At 39.8% G+C, this 22,569-nt stretch overlaps 1 protein-coding gene across 2 annotated transcripts in view; it reads left to right on the forward strand.

The window, feature by feature from the left end:
- The window catches only part of LOC144022966 (eukaryotic translation initiation factor 3 subunit H-like), a 215,187-nt gene that overhangs the window by 53,227 nt on the left and 139,391 nt on the right, over positions 1-22,569 (forward strand). For both annotated transcript variants that reach the window (XM_077528195.1, XM_077528194.1), the window contains exon 3: positions 15,483-15,632. In XM_077528195.1, the coding sequence (XP_077384321.1) occupies positions 15,483-15,632 (150 nt within the window). The remainder of the gene's footprint in view (positions 1-15,482; positions 15,633-22,569) is intronic.

Here is a 22,569-nt window from a genome sequence, read left to right on the forward strand (position 1 = left end):
AGTACCCCAACGTGCCAGTACCCTAACGTGCCAGTACCCTAACGTGCAAGTACCCCAACGTGCAAGGACCCCAACGTGGCCCGGGCTGCGAGGGCCCTTTATAGCTGCTCGCAGCTCTAGTTAGGGCCCGAGCAGCTACCGCTGCGAGGTCCCTATTGTTTTTCGATCGGATTATTATTATTATTATTATTATTATTATTCTTTTTCTCCGTAAACGATCACGATTTTGGGTACCTAAACATTTACGAAAACTCACCAAACTTTGCACACTCCTCAGGCCCGGCGAAAAATTTGATATTATGAAGTCGTCATAACAACGCGACTCTATAGCGCCCCCTAGCATAGAAAAATAAAAACCAAGCCCGGCATGTTTGAGCTAGAGCAACGAAAATTGGCAGGCACGTGTAGCACCCCGAGACGCACAAAAAAGTCTATTGGGACCATGTAGCTAAAATGTACAGGAAGTGAGCTATGAATTTTTTAATGTCCAATTTTGGCCTATTTTGGCACATTCACTGTGGTCATGCTTTTTCCCCCTTTGCAAACATTTTTCATCCAATTGACTTCAAACTTGGCATTTATCATCTCAAGACCTGAGAGAACAACTGGGGAAAAAATCTTGCCTTTTCGAAATACTATATGACGGGGGCGGGGCATCAAATATTGCCTTTAAAATTTCATTTGTCCAGAAAGAGCAAATGCTTAATAACTCCCATGTTCAAGCTCCAAAAAATCTCAAACTTATCAGGCAACTTAATAGTCACTGCCTGAAAACATCTATATGTTAAAATTCAGTTATCCATGTAGCGCCACCTAGTGGTAACAATAATTGTCATACTTTACGTTTTTAGCTACTGTGCTGAGCTCGTTGAAGGAATCCAGTTGAAAATTGGTCAGAAAAGCCTTAAGATGCTGATCATGCCCCACACCGAATATTGTAACTTTTCGCCAAAGGGCGTGGCCGCTACGGTGCCGCAAAGTCTGAAGATTTCTCGTGACAACAAAAGCTGCATTAACTTGACCGAGATGATGCTATCTTCTCAAAATTTTACACAATTGATGAGAGTCCAGCCCTAAAGACATCTACAAACTTATATTTCATCTTACTGATAGCGCCACCTACTGGCAATTTTTTTTCTTACGATTTTTCTTCAATGTTTTTCTCCAACCATGTTAACTGGACCTACCTCATATTTGCTCAGATGAGGGTGTCGGCCTTCATGCAGTCACAACACGAAGTTTGTGAGTTTTCGCGAGTCGCTGTGGGCGTGGCTAAGCGCTGTTCGCCAAGAAAACAACGCCAATTTTGAGGGCCTAAACTGGCACAGAAACACACGAAACTTGGCACACACAGCTGGCCTGGCAAAATAAGCAATTTTTTTATCGCCGATTGTGCTATTTTTACAAAAATGACTCAATAGCGCCCCCTAGAAATCTTTAACGAAACAGCCCCAGTTGTACGTTTAAGCAAGAACGACGAATATTTTTAGGTGTATGAGGGAGCCCAAGACCTACAAAAAAGTCTCTTGTACCCATATGCTAAAATGAACAGGAAGTGAGCTACGAATTTTTGAATGTCCCATTTTTGACGATTTTTGCACATTCACAGGGGGCAGACTTTTGCCCACTTCTCCTACACGTTTCATCCGACTGAGTTAAGACCTGGCCTGGACCATGTCAAGACCTGAGCCAACGACAGGGGGAAAAATTTTGACTTTTAGAAATACTATATGATGAGGGCGGGGCATCAAAATTTGTGTTTCGCAATGAAAAAGGATATGCTTGATAACTCCCCGGTACATGCTCCAAAAAATCCCAAACTTGACATGTATGTTTATCGTCAAGGCCTGAAGTTATCTCTATGACAACATTCAGTTATATATGCAGCGCCACCTAGCCCTTGAGGCATAAAAAAAAAAATACCCCACATACGGTATTTTGTACAAAAAATGTAAACTCATTCTAAGTGTGATAACTAAGTCATTTATGAATATTCTTTTAGTTTCCACCACTCAAAATGTTCACTGGCATCAGACTTATCCAAACATATATATATTTTTATTTATTTTTGATAGCCTCTGTGCACATTAAAAGCAATATCGTGAATGAAGGATATGCATAATAACTCCACGGTACATGCTCCAAAAAAAATCCCACACTTGACATGTATGCTTATAATCAAGGCCTGAAGGTATCTCTATGACAACATTCAGTTATAAATACAGCGCCACCTAGCCCTTGAGGCATAATATATATTAAAAAAAAAACAACCCACATACGGTATTTTGTAAAAAAAAAAGAAAACTCATTCTAAGTGTGATAACTAAGTCATTTATGAATATTCTTTTAGTTTCCACCACTCAAATTGTTCACTGGCTTCACACCGATCCAAACGTATGTACGTTTCCATTTTGTGTTAGTCATTTTTGATTGCCCCTTTGGACAATAAAAGTAACATTGTGCAATGAGTACAACGAGCGATGATGTATATATACACTTTTACAAAAAATACCAATCAGGGCAACTCATTGCCTAAAAATAAATAAGGACGCCTATTTTTGCAGGTCTTAACAATCACCAAAACCCGTTGAGCTTGACACACACTGGCAAAAAAAATATTCTACATGTAAACGTTTATTATGCCATTTTCAAAGAAATTTTGCTTCCAATATGCCAGTACCCCAACGTGCCAGTACCCTAACGTGCAAGTACCCCAACGTGCAAGGACTCCAACGTGGCCCGGGCTGCGAGGGCCCTTTATAGCTGCTCGCAGCTCTAGTTATTCTTCTTCTTCTTCTTCTTCTTCTCCGTAAACGATCGCATTTTTGAGTACCTAAACATTCACGAAAACTCACCAAACTTTGCACACTCCTCAGGCCCGGCGAAAAATTTTATATTATGAAGTCGTCATAACAACGCGACTCTATAGCGCCCCCTAGCGTAGAAAAATAAAAACCAAGCCTGGCACGTTTGAGCTAGAGCAACGAAAATTGGCAGGCACGTGTAGCACCCCGAGACGCACAAAAAAGTCTATTGGGACCATGTAGCTAAAATGTACAGGAAATGAGCTATGAATTTTTTTATGTCCAATTTTGGCCTATTTTGGCACATTCACTGTGGTCATGCTTTTTCCCCCTCTGCAAACATTTTTCATCCAATTCACATCAAACTTGGCATTTATCATCTCAAGACCTGAGAGAACAACTGGGCAAAAAGTCTTGCCTTTTCGAAATACTATATGATGGGGGCGGGGCATCAAATATTGTCTTTAAAATTTCATTTGTCCAGAAAGAGCAAATGCTTAATAACTCCCATGTTCAAGCTCCAAAAAATCTCAAACTTCTCAGGCAACGTAATAGTCACGGACTGAAAACATCTATATGATAAAATTCAGTTATACATTTAGCGCCACCTAGTGGTGACAATAAATGTCATACTTTACGTTTTTATCTACTGCGCTGAGCTCGTTGAAGGGATCCAGTTGAAAATTGGTCAGAAAAGCCTTAAGATGTTGATCATGCCCCACACCGAATATTGTAACTTTTCACCAAAGGGCGTGGCCGCTACGGTGACGCAAAGTCTGAAGATTTTTCGTGACAATAAAAGCTGCATGAACTTGACCGAGATGATCCTATCTTCTCAAAATTTCACACATTTGATGAGAGTCCAGCCCTAAAGACATCTACGAACTTATATTTCATCTTACTGATAGCGCCACCTAGTGGCATATTTTTTTTCTTACGAATTTTCTTGTACATTTTTCTCCAAACACGTTAACTGGACCTACCTCATATTTGCTCAGGTGAGGGTTTCGGCCTTCATGATGTCACAACACGAAGTTTGTGAGTTTTCGCGAATTGCTGTGGGCGTGGCTAAGCACTGTTCGCCAAGAAAACAACGCCAGTTTTGAGGGTCTAAACATGCTCAGAAACTCCTGAAACTTGGCACACACATCTGGCCTGGTAAAATGAGTAATATTTTATTGTTGATTGTGCTATTTTTACAAAAATGACTCAATAGCGCCCCCTCGAAATTTTTAACGAAGCAGCCCCGGTTGTACGTTTAAGCAAGAACGACGAATATTTTTAGGTGTATGAGGGAGCCCAAGACCTACAAAAAAGTCTCTTGTAACCATATGCTAAAATGAACAGGAAATGAGCTACGAATTTTTGAATGTCCCATTTTTGACGATTTTTGCACATTCACAGGGGGCAGACTTTTGCCCACTTCTCCTACACGTTTCATCCGACTGAGTTAAGACTTGGCCTGGACCATGTCAAGACCTGAGCCAACGACAGGGGGAAAGATTTTGACTTTTCGAAATACTATATGATGAGGGCGGGGCATCAAAATTTGTGTTTCGCAATGAAAAAGGATATGCTTGATAACTCCCCGGTACATGCTCCAAAAAATCCCAAACTTGACATGTATGTTTATCGTCAAGGCCTGAAGTTATCTCTATGACAACATTCAGTTATATATGCAGCGCCACCTAGCCCTTGAGGCATGAAAAAAAAATACCCCACATACGGTATTTTGTACAAAAAATGTAAACTCATTCTAAGTGTGATAACTAAGTCATTTATGAATATTCTTTTAGTTTCCACCACTCAAAATGTTCACTGGCATCAGACTTATCCAAACATATATATATTTTTATTTATTTTTGATAGCCTCTATGGACATTAAAAGCAATATCGTGATTGAAGGATATGCTTAATAACTCCACGGTACATGCTCCAAAAAAAAATCCCACACTTGACATGTATGCTTATAATCAAGGCCTGAAGGTATCTCTATGACAACATTCAGTTATAAATACAGCGCCACCTAGCCCTTGAGGCTTATATATAAAAAATAATAAAAATACCCCACATACGGTATTTTGTACAAAAAATGTACACTCATTCTAAGTGTGATAACTAAGTCATTTATGAATATTCTTTTAGTTTCCACCACTCAAATTGTTCACTGGCTTCACACCGATCCAAACGTATGTACGTTTCCATTTTGTTTTATTCATTTTTGATTGCCCCTTTGGACAATAAAAGTAACATTGTGCAATGAGTACAACGAGCGATGATGTGTATATACACTTTTACAAAAAAATACCAATCAGGGCAACTCATTGCCTAAAAATAAAAAAGGACGCTGTATTTTGCAGGTCTTAACAATCACCAAAATCCGTTGAGCTTGACACACACACTGGCAAAAAAATGTTCTACATGTAAACGTTTATTATGCCATTTTCAAAGAAATTTTGCTTCCAATATGCCAGTACCCCAACGTGCCAGTACCCCAACGTGCAAGTACCCCAACGTGCAAGGACCCCAACGTGGGTCTGCGAGGGCCCTTTATAGCTGCTCGCAGCTCTAGTTATTATTATTCTTCTTCTTCTTCTTCTTCTTCTTTATTCTCCGCAAACGATCGCGATTTTGGGTACCTAAACATTCACGAAAACTCACCGAACTTTGCACACTCCTCAGGCCCGGCGAAAAATTTGATATTATTAAGTCGTCATAACAATGCGACTCGATAGCGCCCCCTAGCGTAGAAAAATAAAAACCAAGCCCGGCACGTTTGAGCTAGAGCAACAAAAATTGGCAGGCACGTGTAGCACCCCGAGACGCACAAAAAAGTCTATTGGGACCATGTAGTTAAAATGTACAGGAAGTGAGCTATGAATTTTTTAATGTCCAATTTTGGCCTATTTTGGCACATTCACTGTGGTCATGCTTTTTCCCCCTTTGCAAACATTTTTCATCCAATTGACTTCAAACTTGGCATTTATCATCACAAGACCTGAGAGAACAACTGGGCAAAACATCTTGCCTTTTTGAAATACTATATGACGGGGGCGGGGCATCAAATATTGCCTTTAAAATTTCATTTGTCCAGAAAGAGCAAATGCTTAATAACTCCCATGTTCAAGCTCCAAAAAATCTCAAACTTCTCAGGCAACATAATAGTCACGGCCTGAAAACATCTATATGATAAAATTCAGTTATACATATAGCGCCACCTAGTGGTTACAATAAATGTCATACTTTACGTTTTTAGCTACTGTGCTGAGCTTGTAGAAGGGATCCATTTGAAAATTGGTCAGAAAAGCCTTAAGATGTTGATCATGCCCCACACCGAATATTGTAACTTTGCGCCAAAGGGCGTGGCCGCTACGGTGACGCAAAGTCTGAAGATTTTTCGTGAAAATAAAAGCTGCATTAACTTGACCGAGATGATGCTATCTTCTCAAAATTGTACACAATTGATGAGAGTCCAGCCCTAAAGACATCTACAAACTTATATTTCATCTTACTGATAGCGCCACCTAGTGGCAATTTTTTTTCTTACGATTTTTCTTCAATGTTTTTCTCCAACCATGTTAACTGGACCTACCTCATATTTGCTCAGATGAGGGTTTCGGCCTTCATGATGTCACAACACGAAGTTTGTGAGTTTTCGCGAATTGCTGTGGGTGTGGCTAAGCGCTGTTCGCCAAGAAAATAACGCCAGTTTTGAGGGTCTAAACATGCACAGAAACTCATGAAACTTGGCACACACATCTGGCCTGGTAAAATGAGCAATATTTTATTGTTGATTGTGCTATTTTTACAAAAATGACTCAATAGCGCCCCCTAGAAGTTTTTAACGAAGCAGCCCCGGTTGTACGTTTAAGCAAGAACGACGAATATTTTTAGGTGTATGAGGGAGCCCAAGACCTACAAAAAAGTCTAATGGACCCATATGCTAAAATGAACAGGAAGTGAGCTACGAATTTTTGAATGTCCCATTTTTGACAATTTTTTCACATTCACAGGGGGCAGACTTTTGCCCACTTCTCCTACACGTTTCATCTGACTGAGTTAAGACTTGACCTGGACCATGTCAAGACCTGAGCCAACGACAGGGGGAAAAATCTTGACCTTTCGAAATACTATATGATGAAGGCGGGGCATCAAAATTTGTGTTTCGCACTGAAAAAGGATATGTTTAATAACTCCCCGGTACATGCTCCAAAAAATCCCAAACTTGACATATATGTTTATCGTCAAGGCCTGAAGCTATCTCTATGACAACATTCAGTTATATATGCAGCGTCACCTAGCCTTTGAGGCATAAAAAAAATACCCCACATACGGTATTTTGTACAAAAAATGTAAACTCATTCTAAGTGTGATAACGAAGTCATTTATGAATATTCTTTTAGTTTCCACCACTCAAAATGTTCACTGGCATCAGACTTATCCAAACATATATATATTTTTATTTATTTTTGATAGCCTCTGTGGACATTAAAAGCAATATCGTGAATGAAGGATATGCATAATAACTCCACGGTACATGCTCCAAAAAAAAATCCCACACTTGACATGTATGCTTATAATCAAGGCCTGAAGGTATCTCGATGACAACATTCAGTTAGAAATACAGCGCCACCTAGCCCTTGAGGCATGAAAAAAAAATACCCCACTTACGGTATTTTTACAAAAATTGTAAACTCATTCTCAGTGTGATCATGAAGTCATTTATGAATATTCTTTTACTTTCCACCACTCAAAATGTTCACTGGCATCAGACCTAAACAAACATACATATTTTTGTTATTTAGTTTTATGTATTTTTGATAGCCTCTATGGACATTAAAAGCAATATCGTGAATGAAGGCTATGCTTAATAACTCCCAGGTACATGCTCCAAAAAATCCCATACTTGAAATGTATATTTATAGTCAAGGCCTGAAGGTATCTCTATGACAAAATTCAGTTATAAATACAGCGCCACCTAGTCCTTAAGGCATAAAAAAAAAAAAATGCCTCACTTACGGTATTTTTGCAAAAATTGTAAACTCGTAAGTTTGATAACTAAGTCATTTATGAATATTCTTTTACTTTCCACCACTCAATGTGTTCACTGGCATCAGACCGATCCAAACATATGTACTTTTTTAATTTAGTTTCATTTTCTTTGATCGCCTCTATGGACAATAAAAGCAACATTGTGCAATGAGTACGAGCAATGATGTGTGTATATATACTTTTACGAAAAATACCAATCAGGGCAACTCATTGCCTAAAAATAAAAAAAGACGCTGATTTTTGCAGATCTTAACAATCACCACAACCCATTGAGCTTGACACACTCATCACACCTGGCAAAAAAAAAAAAAAATCCACATGTTTATCATGCCATTTTCAAAAAAATTCTGCTTCCAATGTGCCAGTACCCCAATGTGCAAGTACCCCAACGTGGCCCGGGCTGCGAGGGCCCTTTATAGCTGCTCGCAGCTCTAGTTATTATTATTCTTCTTCTTCTTCTTCTTTATTCTCCGCAAACGATCGCGATTTTGGGTACCTAAGCATTCACGAAAACTCACCGAACTTTGCACACTCCTCAGGCCCGGCGAAAAATTTGATATTATTAAGTCGTCATAACAATGCGACTCGATAGCGCCCCCTAGCGTAGAAAAATAAAAACCAAGCCCGGCACGTTTGAGCTAGAGCAACAAAAATTGGCAGGCACGTGTAGTACCCCGAGACGCACAAAAAAGTCTCTTGGGACCATGTCGCTAAAATGTACAGGAAGTGAGCTATGAATTTTTTTATGTCCAATTTTGGCCTATTTTGGCACATTCACTGTGGTCATGCTTTTTCCCCCTTTGCAAACATTTTTCATCCAATTGACTTCAAACTTGGCATTTATCATCTCAAGACCTGAGAGAACAACTGGGCAAAACATCTTGCCTTTTTGAAATACTATATGACGGGGGCGGGGCATCAAATATTGCCTTTAAAATTTCATTTGTCGAGAAAGAGCAAATGCTTAATAACTCCCATGTTCAAGCTCCAAAAAATCTCAAACTTCTCAGGCAACGTAATAGTCACGGCCTGAAAACATCTATATGATAAAATTCAGTTATACATATAGCGCCACCTAGTGGTTACAATAAATGTCATACTTTACGTTTTTAGCTACTGTGCTGAGCTTGTTGAAGGGATCCATTTGAAAATTGGTCAGAAAAGCCTTAAGATGTTGATCATGCCCCACACCGAATATTGTAACTTTTCGCCAAAGGGCGTGGCCGCTACGGTGACGCAAAGTCTGAAGATTTTTCGTGAAAATAAAAGCTGCATTAACTTGACCGAGATGATCCTATCTTCTCAAAATTTCACACATTTGATGAGAGTCCAGCCCTAAAGACATCTACTGACCTATATTTCATCTAACTGATAGCGCCACCTAGTGGCAATTTTTTTTCTTACGAATTTTCTTCTACGTTTTTCTCCAAACACGTTAACTGGACCTACCTCATATTTGCTCAGATGAGGGTTTCGGCCTTCATGATGTCACAACACGAAGTTTGTGAGTTTTCGCGAATTGCTGTGGGTGTGGCTAAGCGCTGTTCGCCAAGAAAACAACGCCAGTTTTGAGGGTCTAAACATGCACAGAAACTCATGAAACTTGGCACACACATCTGGCCTGGTAAAATGAGCCATATTTTATTGTTGATTGTGCTACTTTTTACAAAAATGACTCAATAGCGCCCCCTAGAAGTTTTTAACAAAGCAGCCCCGGTTGTACGTTTAAGCAAGAACGACAAATATTTTTAGGTGTATGAGGGAGCCCAAGTCCTACAAAAAAGTCTCTTGGACCCATATGCTAAAATGAACAGGAAGTGAGCTATGAATTTTTGAATGTCCCATTTTTTACGATTTTTGCACATTCACAGGGGGCAGACATTTGCCCACTTCTCCTACACGTTTCATCCGACTGAGTTAAGACTTGGCCTGGACCATGTCAAGACCTGAGCCAACGACAGGGGGAAAAATTTTGACTTTTCGAAATACTATATGATGAGGGCGGGGCATCAAATTTTGTGTTTCGCAATGAAAAAGGATATGCTTGATAACTCCCCGGTACATGCTCCAAAAAATCCCAAACTTGACATGTATGTTTATCGTCAAGGCCTGAAGTTATCTCTGTGACAACATTCAGTTATATATGCAGCGCCACCTAGCCCTTGAGGAATAAAAAAAAAATACCCCACATACGGTATTTTGTACAAAAAATGTACACTCATTCTAAGTGTGATAACAAAGTCATTTCTGAATATTCTTTTAGTTTCCACCACTCAAAATGTTCACTGGCATCAGACTTATCCAAACATATATATATATTTATTTATTTTTGATAGCCTCTATGTACATTAAAAGCAATATCGTGAATGAAGGATATGCTTAATAACTCCACGGTACATGCTCCAAAAAAAATCCCACACTTGACATGTATGCTTATAATCAAGGCCTGAAGGTATCTCTATGACAACATTCAGTTATAAATACAGCGCCACCTAGCCCTTGAGGCTTATATAAAAAAAAAAAAAAATACCCCACATACGGTATTTTGTACAAAAAATGTACACTCATTCTAAGTGTGATAACTAAGTCATTTATGAATATTCTTTTAGTTTCCACCACTCAAATTGTTCACTGGCTTGACACCGATCCAAACGTATGTACGTTTCCATTTTGTTTTATTCATTTTTGATTGCCCCTTTGGACAATAAAAGTAACATTGTGCAATGAGTACAACGAGCGATGATGTGTATATACACTTTTACAAAAAAAAATACCAATCAGGGCAACTCATTGCCTAAAAATAAAAAAGGACGCTGATTTTTGCAGGTCTTAACAATCACCAAAACCCGTTGAGCTTGACACACACACTGGCAAAAAAATATTCTACATGTAAACGTTTATTATGCCATTTTCAAAGAAATTTTGCTTCCAATATGCCAGTACCCCAATGTGCCAGTACCCCAACATGCAAGTACCACAACGTGCAAGGACCCCAACGTGGCCCGGGCTGCGAGGGCCCTTTATAGCTGCTCGCAGCTCTAGTTATTCTTCTTCTTCTTCTTCTTTATTCTCCGCAAACGATCGCGATTTTGGGTACCTAAACATTCACGAAAACTCACCGAACTTTGCACACTCCTCAGGCCCGGCGAAAAATTTTATATTATTAAGTCGTCATAACAATGCGACTCGATAGCGCCCCCTAGCGTAGAAAAATAAAAACCAAGCCCGGCACGTTTGAGCTAGAGCAACAAAAATTGGCAGGCACGTGTAGCACCCCGAGACGCACAAAAAAGTCTCTTGGGACCATGTAGCTAAAATGTACAGGAAGTGAGCTATGAATTTTTTAATGTCCAATTTTGGCCTATTTTGGCACATTCACTGTGGTCATGCTTTTTCCCCCTATGCAAACATTTTTCATCCAATTGACTTCAAACTTGGCATTTATCATCTCAAGACCTGAGAGAACAACTGGGCAAAACATCTTGCCTTTTCGAAATACTATATGACGGGGGCGGGGCATCAAATATTGCCTTTAAAATTTCATTTGTCCAGAAAGAGCAAATGCTTAATAACTCCCATGTTCAAGCTCCAAAAAATCTCAAACTTCTCAGGCAACGTAATAGTCACGGCCTGAAAACATCTATATGATAAAATTCAGTTATACATATAGCGCCACCTAGTGGTTACAATAAATGTCATACTTTACGTTTTTAGCTACTGTGCTGAGCTTGTTGAAGGGATCCATTTGAAAATTGGTCAGAAAAGCCTTAAGATGTTGATCATGCCCCACACCGAATATTGTAACTTTTCGCCAAAGGGTGTGGCCGCTACGGTGACGCAAAGTCTGAAGATTTTTCGTGAAAATAAAAGCTGCATTAACTTGACCGAGATGATCCTATCTTCTCAAAATTTCACACATTTGATGAGAGTCCAGCCCTAAAGACATCTACGAACTTATATTTTATCTTACTGATAGCGCCACCTACTGGCAATTTTTTTTCTTTGGATTTTTCTTCAATGTTTTTCTCCAACCACGTTAACTGGACCTACCTCATATTTGCTCAGATGAGGGTTCCTGCTTTCATGATGTTACAACACAAAGTTTGTGAGTTTTCGCGAATCGCTGTGGGCGTGGCTAAGCGCTGTTCGCCAAGAAAACAACGCCCATTTTGAGGGTCTAAACATGCACAGAAACTCATGAAACATGGCACACACCTCTGGCCTGGCAAAATGAGCAATATTTTATCATGTATTGTCCTATTTTTACAAAAATGACTCCATAGCGCCCCCTAGAATTTTTTAACGAAGCAGCCCCGCTTGTACGTTTAAGCAAGAACGACGAATATTTTTAGGTGTATGAGGGAGCCCAAGACCTACAAAAAAGTCTCTTGGACCCATATGCTAAAATGAACAGGAAGCGAGCTACGAATTTTTGAATGTCCCATTTTTTACGATTTCTGCACATTTACAGGGGGCATACTTTTGCCCACTTCTCCTACACGTTTCATCCGACTGAGTTAAGACTTGACCTGGACCATGTCAAGACCTGAGCCAACGACAGGGGGAAAAATCTTGACTTTTCGAAATACTATATGATGAGGGCGGGGCATACAAATTTGTGTTTCGCACTGAAAAAGGATATGTTTAATAACTCCCCGGTACATGCTCCAAAAAATCCCAAACTTGACATGTATGTTTATCATCAAGGCCTGAAAGTATCTCATTGACATCATTCAGTTATATATGCAGCGCCACCTAGCCCTTGAGGCATAAAAAAAAAATACCCCACATACGGTATTTTGTACAAAAAATGTAAACTCATTCTAAGTGTGATAACTAAGTCATTTATGAATATTCTTTTAGTTTCCACCACTCAAAATGTTCACTGGCATCAGACTTATCCAAACATATATATATTTTTATTTATTTTTGATAGCCTCTGTGGACATTAAAAGCAATATCGTGAATGAAGGATATGCATAATAACTCCACGGTACATGCTCCAAAAAAAATCCCACACTTGACATGTATGCTTATAATCAAGGCCTGAAGGTATCTCGATGACAACATTCAGTTATAAATACAGCGCCACCTAGCCCTTGAGGCTTGAACAAAAAATACCCCACTTACGGTATTTTTACAAAAATTGTAAACTCATTCTCAGTGTGATAACTAAGTCATTTATGAATATTCTTTTGCTTTCCACCACTCAAAATGTTCACTGGCATCAGACCTATCCAAACATATGTATTTTTTATTTAGTTTTATTTATTTTTGATAGCCTCTATAGACGTTAAAAGCAGTATCGTGAATGAAGGATATGCTTAATAACTCCCCGGTGCATGCTTCAAAAAAATCCCAAACTTGACATGTATATTTATAGTCAAGGCGTGAAGGTATCTCTATGACAAAATTCAGTTATAAATACAGCGCCACCTAGTCCTTGAGGCATAAAAAAAACAAAACAGCCCCACTTACGGTATTTTGTACAAAATTTGTAAACTCATTGTAAGTGTAATAACTAAGTCATTTATGAATATTCTTTTACTTTTTCCACTACTCAAGATGTTCACTGGCATCAGACCTATCCAAACATGCATACTTTTTTATTTAATTTGATTTAACTTTGATAACCTCTATGGACAATACAAGCAACATTGTGCAATGAGTACGAGCGATGATGGGCACAATATTTTTCCAAAAAATACCAATCAGGGCAACTTATTGCCTAAAAATAAAAATGGGTGCTAATTTTTGCAGATCTTAACGTTCAACAAAACCCATTGAGCTTGAAACATTCATCACACCTGGCAAAGAAAATCCACATGAAAAGGTTTATCATGCCATTTTCAAAGAAATTCTGCTTCCAATGTGACAGTACCCCAACGTGCCAGTCCCCCAACGTGCAAGTACCACAACGTGGCACGGGCTGCGAGGGCCCTTTATAGCTGCTCGCAGCTCTAGTTGTTATTATTATTGTATTTGTTATTATTATTATTATTATTATTATTAACAATTTCAACTATTGTGCTAAATAGACAACTCCGTCATTATAAATCATGCTTACATCGATTTGCGCATGGTGTACAACTGTAAATGTATGGCTATTATGATTCATGTAGTGGCACATTGGCAGATCGAAATCCCGTCACGTGCAAACATTTGACCAGAGGTACAACCCCAATCAAAACGAGCACTCACTCAGACGTTTTATTCTGTAGATCAAACTCGGATAAAAAGCATGAAACAGTCGTAAGGTCATTCCAAAGTGCAACATCTTGGCTTTCAGAAACACTAAATGAAATGAAGAAAAAACATTGTACTGGTCAGTAAATGTTACTTTTATAGAGCAAGTGCAGGTAAATAAATATGGAATCATGAAAAACAGACAAAGAAAAAACAATCAAAACATCACTAGTATTTAGTTGCGCCGCCTCTGGCTTTTATGACAGTTTGCAGTCTCTGAGGTATGGATATAATGAGTGATCAACAGTATTCTTCATCAATCTGGTGCCAACTCTCGTTGATTGCAGTTGCCAGATCATCTTTGCAGGTCGGAGCCTTGCTGTGGACCATTTTTTTCAATTTCCACCCCAGGTTTTCAATTGGGTTGAGATCTGGGCTATTTGCAGGCCATGGCATTGACTGGATGCGTCTTTCTCCAAGGAATGCTTTCACAGTTTTTGCTCTGTGGTGTGATGCATTGTCATCTTGGAAAATGATTTCATCATCCCCAAACATTTTTTCAATTGAAGGGATAAGAAAGCTGTCCAAAATGTCAATGTAAACTTGTGCATTTATTGAAGATTTAATCACAGCCATCTCCCCAATGCATTTGCCTGACATGCAGCCCCATATCATAAAGGACTGTGGGAATTTTGATGTTTTCTTTAGGCAGTCCTCTTTGAAAACCTCACTCAAACGGCACCAAACAAAAGTTGCAGCGACATCACCTTGTCCAATGCAGATTTGTGATTCATCATTGAAGATAACCTTCATCCAGTCATCCACAGTGGTTGCCTCTCCTTAGCCCATTGCAGTCTTGTTCTTTTCTGAAATTTGAGGCAGGTGCCCAGTTAAGGAAAGGAAATTGACTGGGAGTGTCCTTATTTTCTGCTCAAAATGGAATGATTCCACTTTTTTTTTTCCTCAGAATGGAGTGATTCCATATTTATTTCCCTACACTTGCTCTATAAAAGTAACATTTACTGACCAGCCAAATGTTTTTTCTTCATTTCTTTTCGTGTTTCTGAAAGCCAAGATGTTGCACTTTGGAATGACCTTATGACTGTTTCATGCTAATTATCTGAGTTTGAGTTACAGAATAAAACGTCTGAGTGACTGGTGATTCCATACTTTTTGCTAGGGGTTGTACTCAATCACAATTTCCTTCTTAATGACAAAAATGTCTGCATGTAAACCAGACTTATTTTCATTTAATTTTGAAGTTATTTATTTCTTTAACGAAGAGACCAATACCAACAATTAAGTCTGCTTCTGCAAGTCTTCAAGAAAGAGAACGGTCCCAAAAAAAAAACATAGATACGAGAGTGAAAAAGCAATAATTGCACTGTTTTGGCCTCACTGCAAAGGAAAAAACTTTGTGTCTTTCTCTTTCCACCCCAGATTGAAGAAGGCTAACATTGGCTTCGATCACATGTTCGAGGAGGTGCCCATTGTCATAAAAAACTCTCACCTTATCAATGTGCTGATGTGGGAGCTGGAGGACAAGTCCACAGTCGCTGACAAACACGAACTACTCAACCTATCCAGCAGGTCAGAATCTTTGAGCATTTACTCGGACACCTAGGGCCAATTCCACATTTATTCTGCATGGGGCATATTGTGTGCTAGTAGCTGGCTAGCAAATGTTATATTTTAAAAAGATATTTATACGTTTTTTATGTTGTTTTTGTTTTGTTTTGTTTTGTTTTATGCTAGAGCCATACAGGCTTTGATACAGCCTCTGACCTGAAGAGGTCGCTTAAAGCAATGGTAAAAATGGCCAGCAGGTGGCAGCAGAGTAAAAGAGATCATAATAATAATAATATTTTTTTTTCTCCTGATGAAAAAAAATACTCTTTTTTTTTTTTTCCTTGAGAGCTCAGAATTGTTAATTCGACAGTCTTACTGATTCAACATATCATCATTGCTCTTTTTTTTTAATGTGTGTGCGTGCGTGTGTGTAAAGTTGCTTGAATTTGGTCATTAGTTCACCTGAAAGCTAAGAAAAATCCCATTACCGTTCACCTTAACCGGTTACTTCTCATCTCGCCAGAGTCGTGAAGTTTAGAAAGTCAGGAGACCATAGGGAAGATCAAAGGAAAGAAAGATGAATCAAAGTGAAATCCAGCACCAACCAGGCACCACCTGCCACCCACATGGTTACAAAAACAGAATCTTTCACCAACCCCAGAAACCTCTAAATTCCAATAGATTAGGGAGATCTCAAGAGATCAGAGGAAAAACTAAAGAGAGGAAGTAAGGAAGGAAGAAAGGAAGGATAGATGAGGCGTGAGTGAGATCCACAGACACCAGCCTCCACTCAGCGAACAGTGGGAGGGAGAAGCAAATTCTGTTTGAATTTCAGTGGATGCCGGTGTGATGGATCTGGCATGCATAAGAACCACCATCAAAGAGGGGAGCCGTCGACCGCGGTCCAACAAGGAGAGCGCAGCCCCCCCAGCACCCCCCAAGCCACGGCAGCGCCAGGACACAACCCCCTGGCCCCCGCCGGAGAGCCAACCAAGAAGCACAGAGTGCCCCCGACACAGCCCTTGCCCCATGCCCAACACAGCAGAACGGGGCCTGGCACCCCACGGCACCCCACCGGCCCACAGCATCTGCTCCCCCCACGACACCCCATGCCCAACCCAAACCCACCACCCACCACGACCCAGCCCCCGCCTCCCCCGGCCCCCAAAACCCCAGACGAATGCCCCCGGCCCCTAAACTGTTAAAAAACAGCTTGAGTCACTGTCTTTAGAAACTAAAGACCAAGTTCGAAATCTTGGGGTACTAATAGACTCAGATCTGACCTTCAGCAATCATATTAAATTCATCACTAAAACAGCCTTTTACCAGCTGAAAAACATCTCCAGACTGAAGGACTGCATGCTTCAAGCAGACCAAGAGAAGCTTATCCATGCTTTTATCTCCAGCAGACTAGATTACTGTAACGGTCTTCTGACTGGACTCTCTCAAAAGAACATGAGACAATTGCAGCTCATTCAGAACGCTGCAGCTCGAGTTCTGACCAAAACAAAAAGATCAGAACATATTACTCCAGTACTTAAGGATTTACACTGGCTCCCTGTCAGCTGTAGAATCGATTTTAAAGTTCTGCTACTCATCTATAAATCACTAAATGGTTTGGGTCCTGAATATATCCAAGAAATGCTGATTGAGTACAAACCCAGCAGGGCTCTGAGTTCCACAGACTTGGGCCAACTAGTGGAACCCAGAGTTCGAAGCAAACATGGTGAAGCTGCATTTAGCTATTATGCTGCACACAGATGGAATAGGCTACCAACAGAAGTGAAGTCAGCCCCGAGTGTAAATGCTTTCAAATCCAGGTTAAAAACTTTGCTTTTTTCTTATACCTTTGATTAGGGACTTTTAAACAGCTTTAATTAAGTGTTTTGTTTTTTTTAAATATTATTTTAAACTTTTTTATGTTAAATGTTTTAAAGTTTGTTGAAGAATGTTTTAAGATTGTTTTTTGTTTTTTTTTGTTTTGTTTTTTTAGTAAATTTTGTAACCTATTTTTATTTATTTATTTATTTTTCTCTGAATGTTAACTATTGTTTTTTGATGCTTATGTGTTGTCTTTCCTCGTGTAAAGCACATTGAGTTGCCTTGTGTATGAAATGTGCTATACAAATAAACTTGCCTTGCCTTGCCTAAACTCCGGCCACCCACACCACCACCCACCCCCAAACAAGCGCCCCCACTGCAAAACAGAAACAGACAGATATTTTTTCCTGATGAAAGAAGAGACTCTAATCTTTCTTTTGGTAAGTTCCATGTTTTTATAGCAATAGAGCGCAATATTCTGCGAGCCTTGCAAAATCAGTCAAAATCCAGTAAAACAGCCGGGAGCGAAGGGGGTTGCTTCAGTGAAAATGGCTGGGAGTGAATGAGTCAAATCTTTGGTTGAATGTATGCTCTTTACCGGGAGCAGGATCATGGAACGACGAGACGCGAGAAAGAGACAGGTAGGATCCTTTTTTACTGCGGCGTCAAGGGGGTGAAAGCAGCTTCTAAATGACCTGCTGTAGTGTGTCGCACCTCTGAGCATGGTGGTTTTCCCCAGCTGGCACATTGGGCATATTTAGTGCTGATAGAACATAACAGAATGAAATGTTTCAGGGTTACACACTGTAGTATGTAATAAAATTCTACGCGACGTGCCAACCTCTGGGCCGACGCCACAGGGGGTAGACGTCGGTCACATTTGGCCGACGTCCGATTGACGTATCTAGGCCTTTAGTCAGCAATCATTTATGGAAATAAACTGCTACAAGTCATGAAACAGCTGTGAAGTTGCTTCTATTAAAAAAAAGGCTTCCCCAGAGGAAGATGTGAGAAATTAGCACAATAATGACTAAAGGGGTCGATCACGCTCATACAGTGTGTCTAAATACTCCATTGTAGCACATTAGGAATTATTTGCATCAGACAATATGCAAGGCTCTGGCCAACTAGCCCCAATTTCTCTTTTGTTTATTTTGACCAACAAATTAATTATTGTAATATTTTTCTTCTCAAATGATCTTTCTGATGTTACCAATTTCTATAAATAATAATTATTTATTTATATTATAATAGTAGTTTTATAATAATACTTGAAGGTTCCCTGGCATAATTGCAAATGCGGGTCTGGTAAGATGGAATAGTTTCCTATCCATAAGTTGTCAGAGTGCTGCTTAGTTTCTTTCTTTGTATTGAATTGTAGTGTCTTTTTCACTACATCTTCTACTGACGGTTTCCCCTTTTCTTCTCACTTCTTGTCCTTCAAGGAAGTAAACGACAATGGGTTTTATTTCATGTTTTCCTTTTGTCTCCTCTTGTAATCTGTGGCCCCATTTGTCTCTGTCAGCCACTTGGAAAGCTGAATGAACGCAGTTGTATTTGAGGGATCAAGATTGTTGTTACCACAGATGATATTGGTTCCTCACAGTGGCGGCTTGCTTGAATGTGAATTACTAGATTCCAAATGCTTCTGTTATGTTCCAAAGGAACTAGCTTTGTTTGCTTTAAAATACATTACTTTATATATATATATATATATATATATATATATATATATATATATATATATATATATATATATATATATATATAGCGCGGCACGGTAGTCGAGTGGTTAGCACGTCCGCTTCCCAGTTCTGAGGTCTCCGGTTAGAGTCCAGGCTCGGACCTTCCTGGGTGGAGTTTGCATGTTCTCCCCGTGCCCGCGTGGGTCTTCTCCGGGTACTCCGGTCTCCTCTCACATTCCAAAGACATGCATGGCAGGTTAATTGGGCGCTCCGAATTGTCCCTAGGTCCTAGGTGTGTGTGAGTGTGGATGGTTGTTCGTCTCTGTGTGCCCTGCGATTGGTTGGCAACCAGTCCAGGGTGTCCCCCGCCTACTGCCCAGAGCCAGCTGAGATAGGCGCCAGCAGCCCCCGCGACCCTTGTGAGGAATAAGCGGTCAAGAAAATGGATGGATGGATATATATATATATATATATATATATATATATATATATATATATATATATATATATATATATATATATATATATATATATATATATTTGCCCACTTTTGCTCATTATATATACTACATCTGTAAACAGAAGCCTGGTGGGTAATGCTGGGTATAGCTAAACCAGTGTTCACATTCGGGTCCGAAAGTCAGGGCTCATTTCACCACAAATACTAATGTGACGCAAGCCTGCCTTTCATGACAGGCGCACTGTGTGATAACTGAGCATCTAAAACGGAAGCACATTGTGGCTGATGCCTGATTACATTGCTGATATGGGGATAGTTGTGTCTGGAAGATAGCATTAGGTTACGGTGTGTGTTTGATGTAACACTGAAACACAATGTCACGTTTGGTTATGGCCTAACATGCAAGGCCTGCCACAAACCATTATTTTGCTTGTCGACTAGCGACAACAGTTGTCGCGATTAGTCGACTAATTGGATCATATGTAAATCCTGGCATGAAAATCCCTCACCTTTCTGCAAAATTTGCCAGTTTGAAACCCAAATAGTTCATGAAAAATATTTCGGTTGGTGGGTGGGGAGGTTAGTTTGTGGAACGAGCTCATTCTGGGGCCAATAAACCATTTTGAATGCAGTTCATTTTTGTTTAAGAGCGCCAGGTTTTCCCTTGTTAGACTACAAAGAGAAAACATGGGTAAATATGTAAACGACCCTTAATTCAGCGGAAAAGGCCATTATTTCTAGGGGTGTCCCGATCCGATACTGATATCGGATCTGTGTCCGATATCAGCCAAAAAACCAGTATCGGATTTTTTCTGTCCATGTCCAAAAATATCCGATATTTGCACACATATATATATAAACAGTCCGTCCCAGCTTCCGCTCCTGATTTTCTATCCGGCAGCGTCTGCACCGAGCATGCAGCGCTCACGTGATCAAACAAACAAGCATGCATGTGAATTAGCTTTTAGCAAACTGAGGAAGAGAGAATGTCGACAGTGTGCGAGTATTTTTCATTGAAAAAAGAAAAAAAAAAGAAAAAGACAGCGGACAGCAACATTTGTCAAAAGCCGAAGTTCCCCGTGGTGGAAAATAAAGGGAGATGTTTAATCTAACCAACCTCATCAAGCATTTGAAAAAGTATCACAAACGAGAGCATGAGGATTTTGAGAAGAGAACCAAGGAGAATAATCAGACAGTCAACGCTGTCAGAATCATTTTCACACCGTAAGAAACTCCCACGGGATGGTAAAAAGGCTTCACGTATGTATCACTGAAAAGATCGCTTAATTTATTGTGCTTGATGGCCAGCCTGTCAGTCGTTAGTACTGTCGGCTTTAAATGTAATTGAGCACCTCAAGCCTCGCCACGTTATTTCGAGCCGCCACTATTTCGTAGATAAAACTATACCGCGGATGCATGGTGACGTTCAAAGGTGTATAGCGGCTTATGTGGCAAAGGCTAACGCTGTTTTAGCTTCACCATGGACATCTGGAGCTCAGAGCAACTTCATTTATCATAGAGGAGCATAGTATAGAAGCAAGCTGACGGGGCGGCATGCTGAAATGCTCATCTTCTTAAAAAAGAATCTCCACATTATGCTTGGTATGCAGAAAGGGAAGATGGAGGAATAATGAAATTAACCAACTGTTTTTCTACTTTTATTATAGTTACATATTCATTTTTATTTATTTTAAATTGGAGCTTGGGACACGTTGAGCAGTGAGAGAGTGGCCATTATTGTGTTGGTTATATTTTTTTGTCCCGCCCGCTGTTCCCACCATAGTGACCATACACTGAGTGTGTGTGTATGTATATATAGATATATTGAACTTCAAAGAGTATAATTTGTTTTTGTTTACTTTATTCGGGTTATTTCTCAGGGTCCTTTATTTTGTATTTATTTTATTAAAATGCAGGACATACTTGTAGTTGCAGTTAGCCCAAATTTAGGAATAAACGGATCATATTTTCTCATACTTAAGGTGCTGATTATTCCTTATTTAAATATCACTTGATCAAGTTTCTTCTAACATTTCATATTAAAACAAACATATCATTCCTGCTGATATGGTATCGGACTGATATCGGTATCGGACAGTACTTGAGGCTGAAATATCGGTATCGGATCGAAAGTGGAAAAAGATGTATCGGGACACCCCTAATTATTTCACAACCCGGTGGCCAACAATAGTCACAAGGCAAATACATCATCAAAATATGACAAGTGGTTTCCTTATGCTTGTATGTAATTCTAAGCATCCTTTAATTCTTTCATTACATATGACATATTGATACGTCATAAGCGTCATAGTCGCTGCGTACATGTGACGTATCTATAGGTCATAAGCGTCTTTTCATCTGTACAGGAGGGTCTGGCAGAGCTTCTGACTGAAGGATTAGGCTTAACTGCAGTTATTTTAAAAAAAACGGCGAGCAGGTGGCAGTAAGTATAAGATCAGCCAGTATACCTCAAGGATCTTGTTGGAGAAGAAGATAAGGAGGAAGTGTAAGTTGGGACTGGGAGTGTCTTCTGTCACTAGCGTGGTATAGGAGCGCTGAGAGCAGCGGAGAAGAAGTAGATAATAAGTGATAGACAGAACAAAACAGTTAACCCTGGAGGATTGCTTTTTGGCTTAAAAAACAAAACAAAAAACCATCCTCATCAGCTCATCAAAGCATGATGGCGGCAATAGGGTTACACCACGTCAAGGAATGACACTTCCTTTGTCGGGCAAATGCAATGAGCAACCATCGAGAGATGATTCGCGGGCTTACGGCTCCTTTCACCGGTCACGTCGACCCCTGGACGACTGGATGCTGCGGCACAGCTGCAGTCAGACCAGCCTTTTTCTTTTTTTTTATGTGCAATACTTATTTTGTTATCAAAAGCACTTTTTGCCATGTTGTTTTATTGCTGGAAAACATTATTTAGATGTTTAAGCTGTGTCAACTTCCGCTTACCCGCAGGACTTAAATCGGGAAATATGTCCTG

The sequence above is a fragment of the Festucalex cinctus genome, chromosome 7 (genome assembly GCF_051991245.1).
Source record: "Festucalex cinctus isolate MCC-2025b chromosome 7, RoL_Fcin_1.0, whole genome shotgun sequence".
In the NCBI taxonomy this organism is placed as follows: Eukaryota; Metazoa; Chordata; class Actinopteri; order Syngnathiformes; family Syngnathidae; genus Festucalex; species Festucalex cinctus.